The 21,744-nt window shown below is 39.7% G+C and overlaps 1 protein-coding gene and 1 pseudogene across 1 annotated transcript; both read left to right on the top strand.

Moving 5' to 3' along the window:
- Positions 1 to 433: 433 nt before the first annotated feature.
- On the top strand, positions 434 to 4,415 carry LOC112233813. The gene is made up of 6 exons (XM_024401686.2): positions 434 to 700; positions 1,761 to 2,120; positions 2,622 to 2,720; positions 2,889 to 2,975; positions 3,434 to 3,467; positions 3,849 to 4,415. The coding sequence occupies exons 1-6, from the start codon at positions 439 to 441 to the stop codon at positions 3,865 to 3,867; spliced, it is 861 nt and encodes a 286-aa protein (XP_024257454.2). The 5' UTR covers positions 434 to 438; the 3' UTR covers positions 3,868 to 4,415.
- A 10,401-nt stretch (positions 4,416 to 14,816) lies between these two features.
- LOC112233727 lies at positions 14,817 to 20,718 on the top strand (annotated as a pseudogene).
- Positions 20,719 to 21,744: the final 1,026 nt, after the last annotated feature.

Below are 21,744 nucleotides of genomic sequence, written 5' to 3'. Positions count from 1 at the left end.
TGGAATTGTTCACTTTGTTGGTCCATGAGCGTTACTTTATTCTGAGTAGATACATCTTTGTGTAGCATCCCCTTTACTGCAAAGTAATAGCAGTATATTCCCGATGAGAGTTATAACTGGTGAGGTAAGTTTCTTAAAACCAAGTGAAATGATTTAGAAAGTGTCTGGGCACTTCTACAGCATACCGCAATAAACATTTTGAATTAGGAATAAAAAGTGTTCATGTATACAAACTTCAAAGGTTTATGTGTTTTTTAAATTTGATTATACATGACTGTATCATACACTATTGATAATAGTGTATGATACTGTGACATGTACAGACAAAGTCTTTTGAGCAATCAACAAGAGGATATGAAGCGTCTTATATGTGGAGAACTTCTGACATGTTGCCATTAGATATACATTGAACTTTCATCTCCTCTCTTCATTAGAAGTATGTGTGTGTGTGTGTGTGTGTCTCACTCTCTGATAGGCCTGGTGCGTGGCTGTGTGTTGTCACGTAGGGGTGTTACCCAGGCGACACTTGGCCATGTTAGTTCAGTTGCTCCCCTGTTCTCTGACAGATGCAGGAAGGGAAAAGAAAGCAGTTTTGCCGACCCTCAGCTAACCCTCGAGACGACGCGCATCATAAACACACGACCACTCAAGATGAGCCCGTTGGCACTGGTATGGACAATGGTGTGCTTGTGGAAAACAGGTAAAGGACCCCAATATTATCTCTACCTCACGGTCAACAAGTTATTTTCTGTTGAGGTCTCAGGAACAGCGTGAGGCCTACCTTGACAACTAGTGATAGTCAGAATGACAAGTGTATGCGCTGTTGTTATTTACTTCTCATTCCATTTTGGCGAAGGTTGTTATTTCTGTCTAGACTTGTGTATGTTTGCAAGAAGGTTTGACACCAGGAAATGTTAAGTGTTAAAGGAGTGTGGATGAGGCCCCAGTGTTTTCTTTGTATGAAGTCCTGTCAAATATTTTTGGTGATTTGGGTGATACGTTGTTTTAGTGATGATTGGATAAACGTCCAACGAAAAACAGTAGGCCAGAGCCAAAAATGCACAGACCTTCAATAATTGTGATATCTCCAAAACATGACTGACATTCAACGACAACCAATAGCTTTTCTTAAATCCAAACGAGAGCTCTGAAGTTAAGATATGTATACATATTTCTGTGAAGCATTGCATGTAAAGAAGCGAAGCGAAACAGTTCAGCATTGTCTCTCGCAACGTTTGCCTCAGAATGTCACCTTTTATAGATAAGTCTCTCGTCTAACCTTTCTGTTGTGTTGCTACATGTCATGGTCCCAAGGTGCCATAGTTTAACACTTCCATTCTTGCAAAATTATTGGTTCGAACACAGTGTCTATCTCTCCACCACTTCAGGTTTTTTTGCTTCATTTTAAATGGAACAATCTCGACTCTTTATCTCATTCTGTCTCGCTTGATGTATTTCTGGTTAAATGTACCTGTCGTAAATAAACAGGTTTCAATAACACTGTTGAAAGCACAATCATTTATTTACAGTGAAGCACAAGCAAATAATGTTTCAATCTAGTAAAAAAAAATTGTCAGGGCAAAATGATGAAAGAGCATACCAGTGTTACGGACATCCGTCATGTCTTCTTATCATTGTGATCTCTGTCCAGCATGCACAAATGACAATAGGACCTTATTTCATCAGTATTGTTGGTCTTCTTTGATGTGGCGACAGTTTGTCCAGCCAAACTCAACCCCCATTCACTTCTCCTTTTCCAGTGTACAGCCTGACACCAACCGAGTCCCACTTTGTCCAATACCCCCCAATCAACAACACAGAGGTCGTCAGCTGTGAGTGTTCCAGCCGCTCCTGCCAGACAGTCTTTTGGTTCCGCACACACCACAACAACTCCGGCTTCCAGTTCCTTCTCAGCCTCAACAATGCTGAGCGGGCCTTCTTCGGACCCGGGGTGGATGAACACAGGTTCAAGGCCAGTAAAAGGGACACGGGGAGCAAGGTGGTTTTCACACTGCGCATCATTAAAATAAAGGCAGAGGACGCAGGGTTGTACTCCTGTATGCTCCAGAACCAGAAAGAGAACGAGTTGTGGAGGCCAGGAGTTCTTCTCAGACCCGGAGGTGAGAGGAAGCCATTACTCTGCACGGCACTGACGCTTCCCATTGTTCATATGACTGATTAGAGATGAGAAGATTTCCTGAATCAATCCAGAATTCCTACATTTCCCTCCTAGAACGAGTTACACGACTGTGGAACGCACTCACTCACATCTGCCATATTATATTTATCATGACCCGGGAACACAGCAGTCTCCTCATTTTCCATGTTCTTCCCGAAACAGTTCAACCTTTGATTCAGATTTCGCTTTGTGTCCCTTCAGAGCTGGGTTGGAATTCATTACCAAATATTGGGAAGTCAGAACGTCAGTGCGGAATTCAGCCTTGTTATAGAAAATAAAAGCAATTAGAATTTTCCCTTGCGACCAGTTGCAGACCTGTATTTTGAGTTGTCATCCTTAAGCTTCTTCATCTGTCCAAATCTCTCTCCGTTATGTTTTGTTTATTTTGTTTCTCTCACGGTGTGTCTCGTACGTTTGTCTGTCTATTTTTGTGTCCCACCAGAAACTCGCCCAACATTAACCCCTGTCACGAAGCCCAAGGCCAAGCCCCCAGGAATCCCAACCGGCCGCTGCACCAAAAGGAACTATCAAACCCCAGAAGGTGAGGTTCATAACTTTTAAGAAGTCTGTCTAATAAGTTGTTTGTTGTCTGCGTAACAAGTTGAATGTGTTACAGGTTCATTTTGTATGTTTAGTTATGTTACAACTGGTTGGATGTTGTGTTACAAGCTGCTAAAACACTGTAACAGTGTGTTGTATTGGGTTCCAGGCTGTGGCTACAAAGTTCTGTGGCCGTTGGTCGGAGTACTCCTCACCCTGGCTGTGGCTTTGATCTACACACTGTACTACTTCAGCCGTGAGTGTCTTTTCGCCTTGCTTACCTGCCGGTAAAGCAATATAGCAGAACCACCCAGCTCCAGTGCTGTTTGTAATTCGGATTGTCAATTGTCAAAGACACTGCTCACGCAGGGCCTAATCCTTACTTGAGATGTACGTGCTTAACTCTCGTGTAAACTGTGTATTGATGGCAATGGAATATTTGCGGGAAAACTTGAGTTACGTGGATATCAAATTATAAATGAAGCCCGACCAGGGACGAACAACATTTCAACCTGCAACATTTAACGTTTGACAAGGGAAAGACAATAAAGTGCATTATTTTGGGAGTAAGCAACAACATCGTAATCGATGTATTCTGTGTGGGATATCAGTATACCTGCTGCTCCTATGGGGTTGAAAGGGGGAGACAGTAATGTATTCATGTTTATGACTGTTAGTATGCTGTTCTGAATGAATTGTGTGCGTGTGTTGCAGGACTACCCAAAAAGTGTCGACATCAGTTTGCCAAGTAAGTTCCATGTGATGTTTATCTTCTCCTCCTCTCCCCTTTTCTCACAACACAATAAAATATCTCTACCTGCTTCTGTATGGATTTCTGTGACTTACTCTTTGACTCTTTGATCTGAGCCTGTATTCATAAAGCGTCAGAGTAGGATCAGTTTTGCCTTTTAGATCACAGTGAGTACGATTACATGGACAGCGGGGACCTGATCCTATACTCTGAGATGTTTTGTGAATACAGGTCCTGGTCACGCTTCTAATCTCAAATGTTGTGTGGTCGATCTGACTTTCTCTATAATTGAGACAATCTTTGTCCCTGTATTCATCTCTGTGTAGTTGACTCTCTTTGACTGTTTGTCTGTTTGTCTGTTTTGTAACCGCCTCACAGGAAAAGACCAATGAAGTAAGACAGAGAGCCCGCACTGCAGACTCTGAGACAGTGCTCTATGTGTCATTGGCTCTCCTTCCAGGAATCCAATTCGACTAAATCTGAACACAGTTTTATTAGCATGTCACTTTTCTATTCTTTGTTCATTGCAGCAATGAACTTACCTGAAAATGCAACGGTCTAAAAGGAAACTCTTAGGATGCTGTCCACAATGTTACTGCCTCTGGCTGTGGTTTTCTAATTAAGTGGATGTATTTAACAGAAGACATTTTTTATGAACTGGTATTACTCTCATGTGCTAGTATACCACAAAAGCAGCTTTTAATAAATAAATAAAATACATTACTTGTAAATAGGTGCATACTGTATATCTATTGTTTTGTGTTTGCCATGCATTGCCCATCTGGAAGAACAATACCGTGGTTTGCCTATTGATATTTGGCAAAACTGTACTTTCAATAGAGTCAAAGCAATATGAAGCATTGTATTCTGGTTCAGTAGCCTAATGTGATTATTGTCTGTGTGCATCATGTGTTGATGAATAAAATAGTTTTTTTTTGTCATTCATTACTTCATGTCCATTTACTGTCATCTTATCATAGGGACCAGAGCGAGGTGTGTGTGTGTGGTATTTCCTTGTTTAACTGTTGAGTGGGAGACTTTTAATCTGACTGTGCGTTTAAACACAAACATAATCAAGCCTGCTCCACCATTTCACTTCATATTGCATTGAACAGAAAGCAGAGACATGTAACACACTATATAAAAACTGTCTTTCTTGATGTCAACCACAATATTAGTGTGTATATATATAATAAACACAACGATAAGGCTTGTATGAAACAGCATGCACACCTGCAGCAAAAACATCTGTCTTCCGTGGTTCTTCAGGTCTCAGCGAGTGAACAAGACCCTTTCCTGTGTGACAGAAAGAGAGGGCACGAGAAAGAGAGAGGAGAGAGCGCACTGTGCACACTGAGACGCTATCACTCTTTCTCTGTTCTTTCAACTTTGAGCCCCTCTTCTTGACACTGAAACAAAACAACCACAGAGCGACCACAGAGCCCGCCACAGGCAGAGACAGAAAGAGAGAGAGAGGGAGGGAGGAAAAGTGAGAGAAAACACTGTCGTCAGACATGAAAAAACCCTCAACTTTATTAAAACTCCTCTCATTGGGTTGTCTCATTCTTTATTTCATTTGATATTTTGTCATGACTAAATAAATGGGAAAAGTTGACTGCAGTGGTTTAGATGGTGGAAGATAAGTGGGCATCAGAAATGTACACAGAATTTCAGTTCATTGTTACACTTTATTTTACAGAGTTTTTATCTAATCATTTTGTAATAATTAGGGTAACATGGGGTAACTAGCCACCTGGGGTAACCATTTTTTCCCCCCAACACATTCCCTGTTTGCTGTCACAGATTCCCCCGGAACTTTCATCACGCACACCTGTCCCCTATTCCCACTGACTAGTATTTGTATATATGTGCCCTTTGTTCACCATGGTGCTGTCTATTATTGTTACAATGTCCGTTGGTGCGTGCGAGTACCTGTGCTGTGTGTTTTGGCTTTCGTGCCATTGTGGATTGCGCAGATGATTACAGGTCTCATCCCTTGTGTTAATCATTGTGCACGTATGTTCATTATTCGAGGTACTCCTCGCTCTTTTGTTTGGGTTTCAACCTTTTGTTTTTTGTAAAGTGTTTGTTTGGTATATATATATATATTAATCTGATTAAGTTAGATCTATAAACTTGTGTATAGATACAGTATATACCATTAGGGGAGCCTAAAGATAAATAATCCACTTGTTTAGAGATACACATTTTTATCAGTTTTTAATAAAGCAGTAGATCTCACTAAGGTGAGAATGTTGGGGGTAACTGCCTCCCCCCTCCAATGGGGCATCTTGCCCACCCGGCAATCCAATGCAAGTGAATGGTGCCTAAACTAGCATTTACCAAATCATCTACAAGTAAATTAATCGAGTTACACAGTTATCTTTTATACTTTACGATGACTTGGACATGGTTTGTCACGAGGCACCTTACACAGCACTAGTTACCCCACGTTACCCTACACATAGTTTTTTTTAAAGATTAATTGAAAAAAGCATCACTATGTATTTGGTAGCCTATGGTTGACAAACGATGTTTCTTTGTCACAGGTAACAGAACAAAAGTACCCATTGATACTATACTAAATACATAGGAAAACACTTTATTTTACAGTCCTGGTAAACACCAGTGGAAACAGTACTATCAAATTAACATTACTCATTTCACTTGCCCTAAATCAAGCATCCTATGTTCTTGCTCTGCACATCAACATGTTCCAATTTAGTGCACATGTTCACAACAGCCAATACATCTATCTGGAATGGTATTTGGTTATCCGAAAGAGAGATGTACTGAACGTGTATTGTAATAAAAGATATATACAAAGAATAGTAATCACTTGAGAAAACATATATCAATGATTGTTACGGAAGCATATACAGTAAAAACTATCATTGAAAAGTAATCCTATGTTTTAATATATGGTATCTGCATGAGCATAGTAAAAAATAACGTATATCACTTTTATAAATATCCACTTCAACAAACACACATTAGCCTATGAATGTAATGTGTAATAAGGATTATATGAAAAAACAAGAGTACTCCTAAAATTCTTCTTCTCTTTTATGTTTTTGAAAGATATCAAATCAAATCAAACTTTATTTGTCACATATGCCGAATACAAGTGTAGACCTTACCGTGAAATGCTTAGTTACAAGCCCTTAACCAACAGTGCAGTTCAAGAAGAGTTAAGAAAATATTTACCAAGTAGACTAAAGTTTAAAAAATATATATAAAAAGTAACACAATAAAATAACAATAACAAGGCTATATACAGTGGGTACCGGTACCGAGTCAGTGTGTGGGGGTACAGGTTAGTTGAGGTAATTTGTACATGTAGGTAGGGGTGAAGTGACTATACATAGATAATAAACAGTGAGTAGCAGCAGTGTACAAAATAAATGGGGGGGGGGAGGTGTTAATGTAAATAGTCCGGTGGCCATTTTATTAATTGTTCAGCTGTCTTACGGCTTTGGGTAGAAGCTGTTAAGGAGTATTTTGGTCTTAGACTTGGCACTCCGGTACCGCTTGCCGTGGTTGTAGCAGAGAAAACAGTCTATGACAATTTTATGGTCTTTCCTCTTATTTGACGAGAAAATGAAACAACCAAACATAGCTTTTTATGATACAAACAATAGTACTATATTTTAGTTAGAAAAGTATATGTTTAAACCTTTGCACAAAATATTATGTAAGTATTGCTGAAGATATTGTTGCTCTTCTAGTCTCATAATGTTTAGTATTTGTAGTCTCAGTTGTAGATTGTCCTTCTGACAGTAGCCATAATAGTAAACTTGGGCACATCCATTTCTGTTACGCTTTCTATTGCTACACCAAAGGGCAATCTACAGCAATGTCAAGAACCACATTTATTTACATTTGTTATTGTTTGGTGTTCCCCCTATTATGTGCATATAGCCTACACCACAGTCCCTGTGCATATTTGGTCAAATACTTTACCGAACATTTTTCATCTCTGATCACTCGGCCATGGCTTGGTTATGTAATGTACGAAACATTGAAATATAGTTGACTATACACAGTGATTAATTCAACAATGCCAGACAAAACATTTGACAAAACATTTTAATGAAGTGCTGTATACAGTTTATATTTACATTTTAGCCCTAAACAAACACAGACAAAGCATTTGCAAAACTTAACGCATAAAGTTAAAACATCAATCTTTAGAAACAACGGAAACAATGTCAACCATGATAATAGATATCTCTCTCAGACAGCTTAAACTGAGAACAAATTATGTTGAAATATTTCAAATCTGCATCTTGAAAGGCCTCATGTCATTGGCTTCAGCATTCCCAATTAGAAACCCCGTAGCAAAATGTATTTAACTAATGTAGCCTTAGTTCATTTACAATGGACTTCTAATATACTTGATCACTATTGTTTTACACACTGTCCTATTGTCTTACACATTGTCCTATTGTCTTACACATTGTCCTATTGTCTTACACATTGTCCTATTGTCTTACACATTGTCCTATTGTCTTACACATTGTCCTATTGTCTTACGCATTGTCCTATTGTCTTACACATTGTCCTATTGTCTTACACATTGTCCTATTGTTTTACACATTGTCCTATTGTCTTACACATTGTCCTATTGTCTTACACATTGTCCTATTGTCATACAAATTGTCCTATTGTCTTACAAATTGTCCTATTGTCTTACACATTGCCCTATTTTTTTTTACACATTGTCCTATTGTCTTACACATTGTCCTATTGTTTTATACATTGTCCTATTGTTTTACAAATTGTCCTATTGTCTTACACATTGTCCTATTGTCTTACAAATTGTCCTATTGTCTTACAAATTGTCCTATTGTCTTACAAATTGTCCTATTGTCTTACACATTGTCCTATTTTTTTTACACATTGTCCTATTGTTTTACACATTGTCCTATTGTCTTACACATTGTCCTATTGTCTTACACATTGTCCTATTGTCTTACACACTGTCCTATTGTCTTAAAAATAGCCAATTCCATATACATTTTTGGGGGTTACACATCTGCGAGTGTATACTTAGATAGGTGCATGTACGTGTGTACATAGACTGAAAGTATTTGTCCTTTTGTAGGGCTGCATAGGACAAAGGCAAAGCAGATAGCAAGCTACTGCTCCGTGTCAGCTGTCATGGGCAGCTTAGTTGTTTGGAGAAGGAGGTGCTTTCTGTGTCCATAAGTGTCCAGATATCGGTGTCCTTTGAGTTGCTTGAGTCCTTCTCAACTGTAATGAGATTTGTTGATTCAAATAAGGTATTTAAAATCTGTCTGTCTGTCTGTTTGTCTAGTCGGCCATGGTTACTTACTGTACGCTGAGTTCACCCAACTGAAGCTTCTCCGTCTCTTCCCTTCCCACAATCCATAGTGCCCCTATAAGGGCAGGGGAAATGATCCTAATACTGCTTTTGTTGCATCTCCAATGACGGGAGCCTTCTTCTGACTACATGTCAATGGCACGTTACTCACACTCTCCATTTGTCTAATGTGGTGCTTGGTGCTAAATGTTCAGGGAACTCTCTTTCTCACCGGCATCCCCCGGTCATCCCCCCCCCCACGTACACACACAATGTTTGGGGTCAGAGAGGCCTCGGTGTGACTAAGACAGGGAAGCCCAGGTGGGGGTAGACAGAAAGCACCATGGATGGTTAGGTGAGTCAATGCCGATACAAAGGAATGGAAACTGGCTAACTGTCAGGGCCCCTCTGTTTCTGTCTGACTGGCTCTTCCTGGACACCCACCTTCTAACTACAGAACACACCAACACAATCCCCCTGCTGACTGAAAAGGTTATGAGTTATTGTCTCAGTATTAAAGATGACATTCAGATTTGGGATACTATAGTATAATCTAAAGTAAGTAAAAGTGCTCTTTCCTTTTCCAAAGTAAAGGAAGGGCATGAAGTGACACATGCTGTTATTGCAACATGAACAAGACGAGGGGAGCACTTCATCTCTAAAATGGAAAGTCAAATGGAAGTGTTTTTACGCCCACAGCTGCAGGTCGAGTGAAGATTGCTTCATATTGAAGATACAATGCATTTGGAAAGTATTCAGACCCCTTGACTTTTCCCACATTTTGTTACATTACAGCCTTGTTCTAAAATGGATTCAATTGTTTTTTCACTCATCAATCTACATACACTACCCCATAATGACAAATTAAAAACAGTTTTTTTTTTAGAAATTGTTGCAAATGTATACATTTACATAAGTAAATAAGACCCTTTACTCAATACTTTATTGAAGCACCTTTAGCAGCGATTACAGCCTGAAGTCTTATTGGGTAAGAAGCTACAAGTGTGGCACACCTGTATTTGGGGAGTTTCTCCCATTCTTCTCTGCAGATCCTCTCAAGCTCTGTGAGGTTGGATGGGGAGCGTCGCTGCACAGCTATTTTCAGATCTCTCCAGAGATGTTCGATTGGGTTCAAGTCCAGGCCACTCAAGGACATTTAGAGACTTTCACCGAGCCATTCCTGCGTTGTCTTGGCTGTGTGCTTAGGGTTGTTGTCCTGTTGGAAGGTGAACCTTCGCCCCATTCTGAGGTCCTGAGCGCTCTGAGCAGGTTTTCATCAAGGCTCTCTCTGTACTTTAATCCGTTCATCTTTCCCTCGATCCTGACTAGTCTCCCAGTCCCTGTCGCTGAAAAACATCCCCACAGCATGATGCTGCCACCACCATGCTTCACAGTAGGGAAGGTGTCAGGTTTCCTTCAGATGTGACCCTTGGCATTCATGCCAAAGTGTTCAATATTGGTTTCATCAGACCAGAGAATCTTGTTTCTCATGGTCTGAGAGTCCTTTAGTTGCCTTTTGGCAAACTCCAAGAGGGCTGTCATGTGCCTTTTACTGAGGAGTGGCTTCTGGCTGGCCTCTCTACCATAAAGGTAGAGAGTGCTGCAGAGATGGCTGTCCTTCTGGAAGGTTCTCTCATCTCCACAGAGGAACTCTGGAGCTCTGTCAGAGTGACCATTGGGTTCTTGGTCACCTCCCTGACCAAGGCCACTCTGCCCCGATTGCTTGATTGCTCAATTCCTTTGACCTCATGGTTTGGTTTTTGCTCTGACATGCATTGTCAACTGTGGGACCTTATATAGACAGGTGTGTGCCTTTCCAAATCACATCCAATCAATTGAATGTACCACAGGTGGGCTCCAATCAAGTTGAAGAAACATCTCAAGGATGATCAATGGAAACAGGATACACCTGAGCTCAATTTCAAGTCTCATTGCAAAAGGTCTGAATACTTATGTGAATATGGTGTTTCTGGTTTTAATTTGTAGTAAATTTGAAAAAATGTCAAAAACCTGGTTTCAGTTTGTCATTATGGGTATTGTGTGTAGATTGATGAGGATTTTTTTTCTTCGTCCATTTTAGAATAAGGCTGTAACATAACAAAATGTGGAAAAAGTCAAGGGGTCTGAATACTTTCCGAATGCACTGTGTGTATTGAAGCTAAAGTCATGTTTCCACACTTTTACAGGATGTATAGGCTACAGCGTTGCGCCACAGGTGATGTCACTTGGCTGATCGCATGAGTTGGTTTCTGAAGCCTACACTCTTCCGGTAAGTCTGTCTTTGAGTCAGGACTCTTTCCATCGAAGCTTCTTTTTACATATCTTAGCTAACTGAAGAGAAACATACAGGCACAAAGGTATTAGGAGAAAGGACAGCGGATTTTCTGGAACAGACCAGTAGAAGTGAAGAGAAGAGGAGAACAGACCCGTCATTGGTTCTGTCCAGCGTGCTGAAACTGTCATGTCCTTGGCTAAGTTTTGAGAGTGTGGCCAAAATTCTAATATAATGCGGGCGACACATTCGCCTACGCCAACAATTAGGCAAGAAATTATTATAATAGCCAGTATAGGGCTGGTGAGACTGTGGCGTAATAGCCTATCCATGTTGATATGCGTAAAAGGTGATAAATGAAGTGGATACATGAGTCTACAATGAGTCTAGACTACAATTGAGTTGCCTTTTGAAAAATATGTCTCAAAACATTGGGTTCTGCAGGCAGGTTTCCTTGCTCATTATGACCTCCATCCTCAAATCCTCCCCACTGAGTCATCGATACAACAGGTGCAGTCATTCTCGTTTCCTCGACTTGAATCATCAATGGAAGTAGGCTAAAGTTAAACGGGCATATTTATATAAGGAACATCCCCGTTGGGCAGATATATCAATTCAACGTCTATTCCACATTGGCTCAACGTGGAAACAACGTTGATTCAACCGGTTTGTGCCTAGTGGGATGAGTTTGGAGGGTTAAAACTATTAAATATTACGGCATTAAACCTCTCTCTTAAAGCCAACATTATACCGAAATGATATCGAAATCCAAACCTGGTTTCCAGCAGGCTACTAAGAGAGACACATCTAATTTTCAAAACGTTTTAAAAAAATGTTTTGTTTTTTTAACCGTCATACAGATTAAAACCAACCATTTCCGGTGGATTGACAATGAAACCCTGTTTAAAGTATCCTCCTTTTTAAATAAAACCATACAGAGTTGGGTACAATTCCAATTACATCCTCCAGAAGAGACAGAACAAATATTACAGCAAATGAAAAACTTCAATGTACCGATAGAGGAAAGACCTTGTTTCTTTGAGAAATAAAAAGGTATAAGGAAGGTATCATGTTTATGAATGACATTGTAAATAAGGACGGTAAAATTGTCACACCAGCAATTATCGAATGTGTATGGAGACGTGTTCTCAATTACAAAAGTAATTCCAACTCACGCAGCTCTGCCACAAAAATGGAAGTAATTACTAAAAAGAAAAAGGAATGCATGGGTTTGTCTGCCTTCAGTGAAAAACCATGCATGGCTTAAAATGACTAGTGTAAATCGTAAAATGGAGCAGTTTCACTGAAGGTAGAGAGGTTTGACAACTATGCCGTATAAAGTTCAAGATAGTTGGGAACAGGGGTTTATGAACGTATATACAAAACAACAATCGATACATCAATCCGTTATTTTCACTTAAAATATTATATAAAATTCTTGCCACAAAAATAATGCTCAATATAGGTTTTATTTATTTTACCTTTATTTAAGTCAGTCAGTTAAGAACAAATTCTTTTAAATTTTTTTACATTTTTTAAATTTCACCTTTATTTAACCAGGTAGGCTAGTTGAGAACAAGTTCTCATTTGCAACTACGACCTGGCCAAGATAAAGCATAGCAGTGTGAACAGACAACACAGAGTTACACATGGAGTAAACAATTAACAAGTCAATAACACAGTAGAAAAAAAGAGAGTCTATATACATTGTGTGCAAAAGGCATGAGGAGGTAGGCGAATAATTACAATTTTGCAGATTAACACTGGAGTGATAAATGATCAGATGGTCATGTACAGGTAGAGATATTGGTGTGCAAAAGAGAAGAAAAGTAAATAAATATAAACAGTATGGGGATGAGGTAGGTAAAATTGGGTGGGCTATTTACCGATAGACTATGTACAGCTGCAGCGATCGTTTAGCTGCTCAGATAGCAGATGTTTGAAGTTGGTGAGGGAGATAAAAGTCTCCAACTTCAGCGATTTTTGCAATTCGTTCCAGTCACAGGCAGCAGAGAACTGGAACGAAAGGCGGCCAAATGAGGTGTTGGCTTTAGGGATGATCAGTGAGATACACCTGCTGGAGCGCGTGCTACGGGTGGGTGTTGCCATCGTGACCAGTGAACTGAGATAAGGCGGAGCTTTACCTAGCATGGACTTGTAGATGACCTGGAGCCAGTGGGTCTGGCGACGAATATGTAGCGAGGGCCAGCCGACTAGAGCATACAGGTCGCAGTGGTGGGTGGTATAAGGTGCTTTAGTAACAAAACAGATGGCACTGTGATAAACTGCATCCAGTTTGCTGAGTAGAGTATTGGAAGCTATTTTGTAGATGACATCGCCGAAGTCGAGGATCGGTAGGATAGTCAGTTTTACTAGGGTAAGTTTGGCGGCGTGAGTGAAGGAGGCTTTGTTGCGGAATAGAAAGCCCGACTCTAGATTTGATTTTAGATTGGAGATGTTTGATTCTTATTTTCAATGACGGCCTAGGAACAGTGGGTTAACTGCCTGTTCAGGGGTAGAACAACAGAATTGTACCTTGTCAGCTCGGGGATTTAAACTTGCAACCTTTCGGTTACTAGTCCAACGCTCTAACCACTAGGCTACCGTTGAACAGTCAGCCCTGTGCAGCACGAGGAAACTGAATCAACAGATCATCTCATTTGGTACTGTCCTTCAGTGGCTCGCTCTTGGAGTCAGGTCCAGGAATGGTTGTTAAATCATAATGTCTGTGGTCAGATGGACCTACAATCAATGCTAGCAGATCTTGAACAAATAACACAACCAATCAATGGGAAATATGAATATATTCTTAGGTAAAGTATTTATTTTTAGGGCAATCTCGGTAGAAATTGTACAAATACAGAGGTTCAAGACCCTCGTAAGACATCCCAGTAAAATAGTAGGAAGTATTGCAAAAGGAAATATTAAAATAGTAGAGTACTGGGAAAGATGGGTTAGTCTGTGGACATCTGAGGGTTGAAATTAAGATTAGAGTGCACTGTGTGAGTAAAAAATAGCTGTAAGTGTTGTCTATTAGTTTACTCCAATCAGGGAAGGGCTGGTAGGGTTGAGGAAAAATTATTTACAAAAATGTACTTTTGGTGAACTATGTCTTGCATTTAGGGGGCGATGTAACCAAACATTTATTCACATCACTGTATCTTTCATGAATAGGCCTTGTTATTTATGAGCTTTATAGTGTCAGATTGTTATCAAAATTGATCCAAAAGTTATCCAAATTAATTTCGATTCAATGTTATTGTATTTGCACAAGAGAGGAACCTTAACTAATCTTATAAGCAGAGCCTCACCCTTCAAAACAAAATGTATTTGAACGTTATCTTACAGTATGTCAGGATCTATGGCTGTGTGATACTCTTTTAGGGTTATTTCAGATGTCTAATCTGTTAATGTCTAGGCTATCTATTAAACTTTGACACCATGCACTGATTTAGGCTGTAGATGAGTGAAATATAGGCCTATAGCCTAATTTGGACATGATATAGGCGTTCTACATGATAAGTACATTTTGTTGCAAATATAATAGCAATACTACAAATAAATAACATATTTTTAAAAATGTGTTAACATTATTTGAAACAAATAGTCTCAAGGCTCGATAATAGCCTTTATAATTATAGGGCTGCTGATGCTATTATTCGGATATTCTTGCAACCGATGTCACCCGGCAGCACAGAATCTCGTCCTCAAAAGTGCAGCTGCTGCTCTTGTCTTACATTCATTCCCCCTCCGTTGAAAGTTTGACTCCATTTGTATTTGGCCTAGTCTTTACCTCGTTTTTGTCGCCACAATGTGCTGTGGGTGAGCGCACAGACCGCGTGCAATTTGTGCACAAAGCCGCCAGCCTGTTGTGAGGCGCCGCGCAGATTGGTGAGCTCTGCCTGAGCAGCCTTTACAGACCACCTGCAATGACTCCTGCAAATGATTCGATTTAACAGTGATGAGAAATGACTTGGGGAGGGGTTTAAGGTCGTTTTGAGCTCCTCATCATACCGGGTTCTACTGTACATACCATGATGGAGATCTTGGAAGTATTGCTGTGCCAAAATACATGAAAATGGGCCAAAAGTGGATGCAGACACTTGTTTCACTGTTCTTTTGTCAAGGTAAGCATGGTATAGCCTATGGAGTTTTTTCCTTCAATGTAGGGCGGATAGTTTAAACAACAGTGATCGATGGATTTCCACGTCGCCAGAATACATGCACTCTAAAAGGCCTAGTTCATAAGTGTGGCAATATATAATGTTTTAGCTTTTTCAATCTGAAATACAATTAGCCTAGGGAGGCCTATATGCACAATGTTATTGGCATTCATGTAGTAAACTGACTAAATAGGAAACTTTTATTGGAACAAACAATACCATTGTAATAAATAGCATTGTCTACTGCTATTTAAATTTCGATCTGAACGGTAAATTAATTTATGTTGTAGGTTTGTCTCTAGAATGTCTTATTGTGAACAAAATGGTTTTAGGCTATACGCTTGTAACCCAGTTGTATAATTGATCACGTTTCAGTCATTTCCATTTTTTAAATACATCTTTAAATAAGAACTTATTTATGTATTTATTTGTTGAATCTCAATTATGTTCACAAACGCTATCAAAAACTCTCGAACTGAGTTCTCTAACAGAGAAAAGGGATAGAGCCCGAAACCTAGGGGCAACATGTTGATTTGGTTTCGAGTGAAGGACAACGCTGGAATGGAGTATATTGCAACGTTAAATTCCAATAATTAAGAAAAGCACATACTTTTTTGACTCCAAAGTGTTCAGTGGGGACCAGATAAACAAAGACATCTTGATATTGAAGGCTTTCAAAAAGGCCCGAGATAGTGTGGTCTACAGCTGTGCATCAATCAACAGTAATGCGCAAGTATTTGGTGAAGTAATTTGACTTGCTGGGCCAGGTGAGTAAACTAGCTGGGCTACATTTTATACATTAATTTGATCGGAATAATCCAGTTTCAGACAACAATGGCAACAAGGGTTTTTCAATCAGAGGTTTATTGTGGCCAAAGTTAGCCTAAATAAGTTTTAAACGGTCTGAAAGTTATCCATGCTAACACACCTCACTCCACTTAAAACAAACACGACAACGCCACCAATGACCACAGGCATAGAGGTAACCAGATCTACAACTGCCAAGTTTTGCTTCATCATCATCAACATGATTTAAATCATCATTGATAGGGTTGTTTTGGATAACCAAAGTTACACTGACTGGGTATTTGCCATTATCCAATGTGGCTGAACAAAAATGTGTTCCCTGTTTGACTTGTGCTTTTGCTGTGGGAAAGATGGACCCTAGTGCATCCTGTGATCTGATCATTTGGGCCCATTTGCTGCTGGCTGTGGCTTCCTCCTCCTCCTCTTCATCCCTATATGCCACTGCAATCGCGAGTCCTGCATATGTCTACACCCACTGATACCCTCGTGTATTTACGAAACACCCACTTACAGTATATACACTCACACGAAACACCCACTTACAGTATATACACTCACATGAAACACCCACTTACAGTATATACACTCACATGAAACACCCACTTACAGTATATACACTCACATGAAACACCCACTTACAGTATATACACTCACATGAAACACCCACTTACAGTATATACACTCACATGAAACACCCACTTACAGTATATACACTCACATGAAACACCCACTTACAGTATATACACTCACATGAAACACCCACTTACAGTATATACACTCACATGAAACACCCACTTACAGTATATACACTCACATGAAACACCCACTTACAGTATATACACTCACATGAAACACCCACTTACAGTATATACACTCACATGAAACACCCACTTACAGTATATACACTCACATGAAACACCCACTTACAGTATATACACTCACATGAAACACCCACTTACAGTATATACACTCACATGAAACACCCACTTACAGTATATACACTCACATGAAACACCCACTTACAGTATATACACTCACATGAAACACCCACTTACAGTATATACACTCACATGAAACACCCACTTACAGTATATACACTCACATGAAACACCCACTTACAGTATATACACTCACATGAAACACCCACTTACAGTATATACACTCACATGAAACACCCACTTACAGTATATACACTCACATGAAACACCCACTTACAGTATATACACTCACATGAAACACCCACTTACAGTATATACACTCACATGAAACACCCACTTACAGTATATACACTCACATGAAACACCCACTTACAGTATATACACTCACATGAAACACCCACTTACAGTATATACACTCACATGAAACACCCACTTACAGTATATACACTCACATGAAACACCCACTTACAGTATATACACTCACATGAAACACCCACTTACAGTATATACACTCACATGAAACACCCACTTACAGTATATACACTCACATGAAACACCCACTTACAGTATATACACTCACATGAAACACCCACTTACAGTATATACACTCACATGAAACACCCACTTACAGTATATACACTCACATGAAACACCCACTTACAGTATATACACTCACATGAAACACCCACTTACAGTATATACACTCACATGAAACACCCTTGCCCACCAAGCAAAACAAGAGCATTGAACCTAGTTGATGGAAATACAATATCAAAACAGAAGCATATGCTTCATACATACAGTAAAATATGGTGGTGGATCAGTGATGTTATGGGGCTATTTTGCCTTCACTGGTCCTGGGGCCCTTGTTGAGGTCAACGGCCTCATGAACTTCACCAAGTACCAGGACATTTTAGCCAAAAACCTGGTAGCCTCTGCTAGGAGGATGACACTTGGCCGCAGGTTATCTTCTAGCAAGACAATAACCCCAAGCAGTAATCAAAATTCACAAAGAAAAGGTTAATTGACCACAGAATCAACATTTTGCAATGGCCATCTCGGTCTCTGGACTTGAACCCCATTGAAAACCTGTGGTTTGAATTGAAAAGGGCAGTCCAGAAGTGCAGACGAAGGATATCAAGGATCTGGAAGGATTCTGTATGGATGAATGGTCTAAGATCCCCCCCCCAAAATGTGTTCTCCAATCCCAATGTCATTATCCTCACAATAAGTTTGAATAATTTTGACCCCTACCTTTTTTTTAAACTTGTTAAACAAAATCTATCTCTTTGTGCAATTTTAGTAGTATAAAATAATATACTATAAACCCAGGATTTATAATACAATACTTTCCCTTTTTTTTTTTTTTTACAAAAAATTAAATATACAAATGTAGCATACAATATAGCTCAGTATTTGAATCATATATTTTATACAGTCATTTTTTATAATATTCATCAAGGGTGTCAATAATTTCAGGCCTGACTGTATATGTTTCCATAGTAAATACAGTTGAAGTCGGAAGTTTACATACACCTTAGCCAAATACATTTAAACTCCGTTTTTCACAATTCCTGACATTTAATCTTAGTAAAAATATCCTGTTTTCGGTTAGTAAGGATCACCACTTTATTTTAAGAATGTGAAATGTCAGAATAATAGTAGAGAGAATTATTTATTTCAGCTTTTAATTATTTCATCACATTCCCGGTGGGTCAGAAGTTTACATACACTCAATTAGTGTTTGGTAGCATTGCCTTTAAATTGTTTAACTTGGGTCAAATGTTTTGGGTAGCCTTTCACAAGCTTCCCACAATAAGTTGGGTGAATTTTGACCGATTCCTCCTGACAGAGCTGGTGTAACTGAGTCAGGTTTGTAGGCCTCCTTGTTCGCACAAACTTTTTCAGTTCTGCCCGCAAATCTTCTATAGGATTGAGGTCAGGGCTTTGTGATGGCCACATTTTGCCACAACTTTAGAAGTATGCACTGGGGGTAAAATGTCACTGTCCATTTGGAAGACCCATTTGCGACCAAGCTTTAACTACCTGACTGATGTCTTGAGATGTTGCTTCAATATATCCACATAATTTCCACCCTCATGATGCCATCTATTTTGTGAAGTGCACCAGCCCCTCCTGCAGCAAAGCACCCCCACAACATAATGCTGCCACCCCATGCTTCACGGTTGGGATGGTGTTCTTTGGCTTGCAAGCCTCACACTTTTTCCTCCAAACATAACGATGGTCATTATGGCCAAACAGTTCTATTTTTGTTTCATCAGACCGGAGGATATTTCTCCAAAAAGTACAATCTTTGTCCCCACGTGCAGTTGCATACCATAGTCAGGCTTTTTTATGGCGGTTTTGGAGCAGTGACTTCTTCCTTGCTGAGCGGGCTTTCAGGTTATGTCGATATAGGACTTGTTTTACTGTGGATATAGATACTTTTGTACCTTTTTCCTCCAGCATCTTCACAAGGTCCTTTGCTGTTGTTCTGGGATTGATTTGCACTTGTATTTTTTTATTTTTTTACCCCCTCTTTCTCCCCAATTTCGTGCTATCCAATTGGTAGTAGTTACTGTCTTGTCTCATCGCTTCTACTCCCGTACGGGCTCGGGAGAGACGAAGGTCGAGAGCCATGCGTCCTCCGAAACACAACCCAACCAAGCCGCACTGTTTCTTAACACAGCGCGCATCCAACCCGGAAGCAAGCTGCGCCAATGTGTCAGAGGAAACACCGTACACCTAGCGACTTGGTCCAGCGTGCACTGCGCCCGGCCCGCCAAAGGAGTCACTAGTGCTCGATCCCTACCGGCCAAGCCCTCCCTAACCCAGACGACGCTAGGCCAATTGTGCGTCTCCCCATGGACCTCCCGGTCGCGGCCGGCTGCGACAGAGCCTGGGCTCGAACCCAGAGTCTCTGGTGGCACAGCTAGCACTGCAATGCCTTAGACCACTGCTCCACCCGGGAGGCCTGATGTACACTTTTCGCACCAAAGTACGTTCATCTCTAGGAGACAGAACGCGTCTCCTTCCTGAGCGGTATGACGGCTGCGTGGTCCCATGGTGTTTATACTTGCGTACTATTGTTTGTACAGATGAACGTGGTACCTTCAGGCGTTTGGAAATTGCTCTCAAGGATGAACCAGACTTGTGGAGGTCTACAAAGCTTCTAAAGCCATGACATAATTTTCTGGAATTTCCCAAGCTGTCCCATGGGAGACCCATGTGGTGGCGCACAACTGGCCCAGCGTTGTTCGGGTTAGGGGGGGGTTCGGCCGGCAAGGATGTCCTTGTGCTCTATTGACTCAGCTATAATTTATCATTGTGTATTTCAATGTTATACATTAATTTGTATTATTATTAATAATAATAATAATATATCAATATTTATTTTTAAATGTTTTAATTTAAAACATTTTTTCGTGGTATCCAATTGGTAGTTACAGTCTTGTCTCATCACTGCAACTCCCTTACGGACTTATATTTTTTGCTCATCATTATCAAGAGTGTCAATAATTATGGACCAGACTGTTAAGACTCTATTCAATCTGCATCACGGAAATTCAGCTTTACAGAGTGACATAAATTTAAAGGCAATGTTCCCGCTTTGGTGGAGACTGCTTTCATAGTAAACGCACACAAGGTGCACACTTTTGGGGGTTTTCTCCCCTAAACGACCTAACAGTTTGTCGTTAGAAAGACAAGCTTCTCTTTTGTTTTTCTCTTGTACTCAGGCTGAGAATGGGAGCACCAGGGAAACAACATCCTATAGCCAACAACAGACTAGTGTAATCTTCAACATGTATACAATGAATTAACTATCCACAACCATCTAAATATTCCTTTGTTTTAAATTGAGCGGTGTGTTTTAGTGTAGGTTAGTAAAAACATCAGGTATAGTAAAACCAGCATGTACAAGCTACATAAGAACACAAAAATAACATTTGTTAGTTGAAACATGATTTTGCATAATATATTTTATGGAATATTATTGGTCAGTGTTTATAGTAAAGTAATTACAATTATTGCTGGGGGGGGGAAAAACTAGACAGACCAAAACAACTACATAAAAAAAAATATTGAACAGATTGAAACTTCAACCTGACATTCACAATGTAGTTAGTGATGCTTATGACACGGCTGTTCCTTGTCTTTTCTTTTCACAGACAATGATTTCCACTGCGAAAGAGGGAAACAAGATGGCTCAACGTTGTCTCTTTGCTATGAACCATTCAATTGATTATATTTGATACATTTCAACTGTAACACCATTTATCTAGTTGAAATAGCCTAGTTCTCTCTCTTCCTTTCATCAACATACTGGCTTTATGGCAGCTTTGTGAATATGATTCATGTCATTACTCTAATAAATGGAGATGTATTAAGATGCTCTTCACTTTGACTTCCATGTCCTGTAAATATTACCAAAGACACAAGCTCTGCAGTGAAACCCCCATAAAACTAATTTAACATTTTATGCCTCAAATTGTTGGACTTCTTCCCCATACTATTCATTTTTGTATATTTGTAGGAAAGCAATATTTTTGGATTACTTGAATGTTTGTAACATAGTGTATGTAAAATGTGAGTGTGAGTGTAACTAAGTCATGTTAATGTGAAATCTCCATCTCTTACAATCTGAATGATGAGACAGAAATGGTAAAGCTACATCTTTTTTTATTCAAATGTTTTGTTTACAAACACTTGACATCTATTGAAATTCTACTCTACAAGCGTCCAAGGCAGTTGCACTTCGAAAAACAGC

This window comes from Oncorhynchus tshawytscha, linkage group LG02 (assembly GCF_018296145.1).
Source record: "Oncorhynchus tshawytscha isolate Ot180627B linkage group LG02, Otsh_v2.0, whole genome shotgun sequence".
NCBI lineage: Eukaryota > Metazoa > Chordata > Actinopteri > Salmoniformes > Salmonidae > Oncorhynchus > Oncorhynchus tshawytscha.
The sequence above is the reverse complement of the archived record's forward strand: the minus strand, read 5'-3'. Positions and strand labels throughout refer to the sequence as shown.

Excerpts from the sequence above, each read along its gene's own strand:
- LOC112233813 (XM_024401686.2), top strand. The coding sequence starts at position 439 with ATGTGTGTGTGTGTGTGTGTGTCTCACTCTCTGATAGGCCTGGTGCGT. Across the intron at positions 2,721-2,888 it reads GAACTATCAAACCCCAGAAG|GCTGTGGCTACAAAGTTCTG; the intron begins GTGAGGTTCATA and ends ATTGGGTTCCAG. Across the intron at positions 2,976-3,433 it reads CACACTGTACTACTTCAGCC|GACTACCCAAAAAGTGTCGA; the intron begins GTGAGTGTCTTT and ends CGTGTGTTGCAG.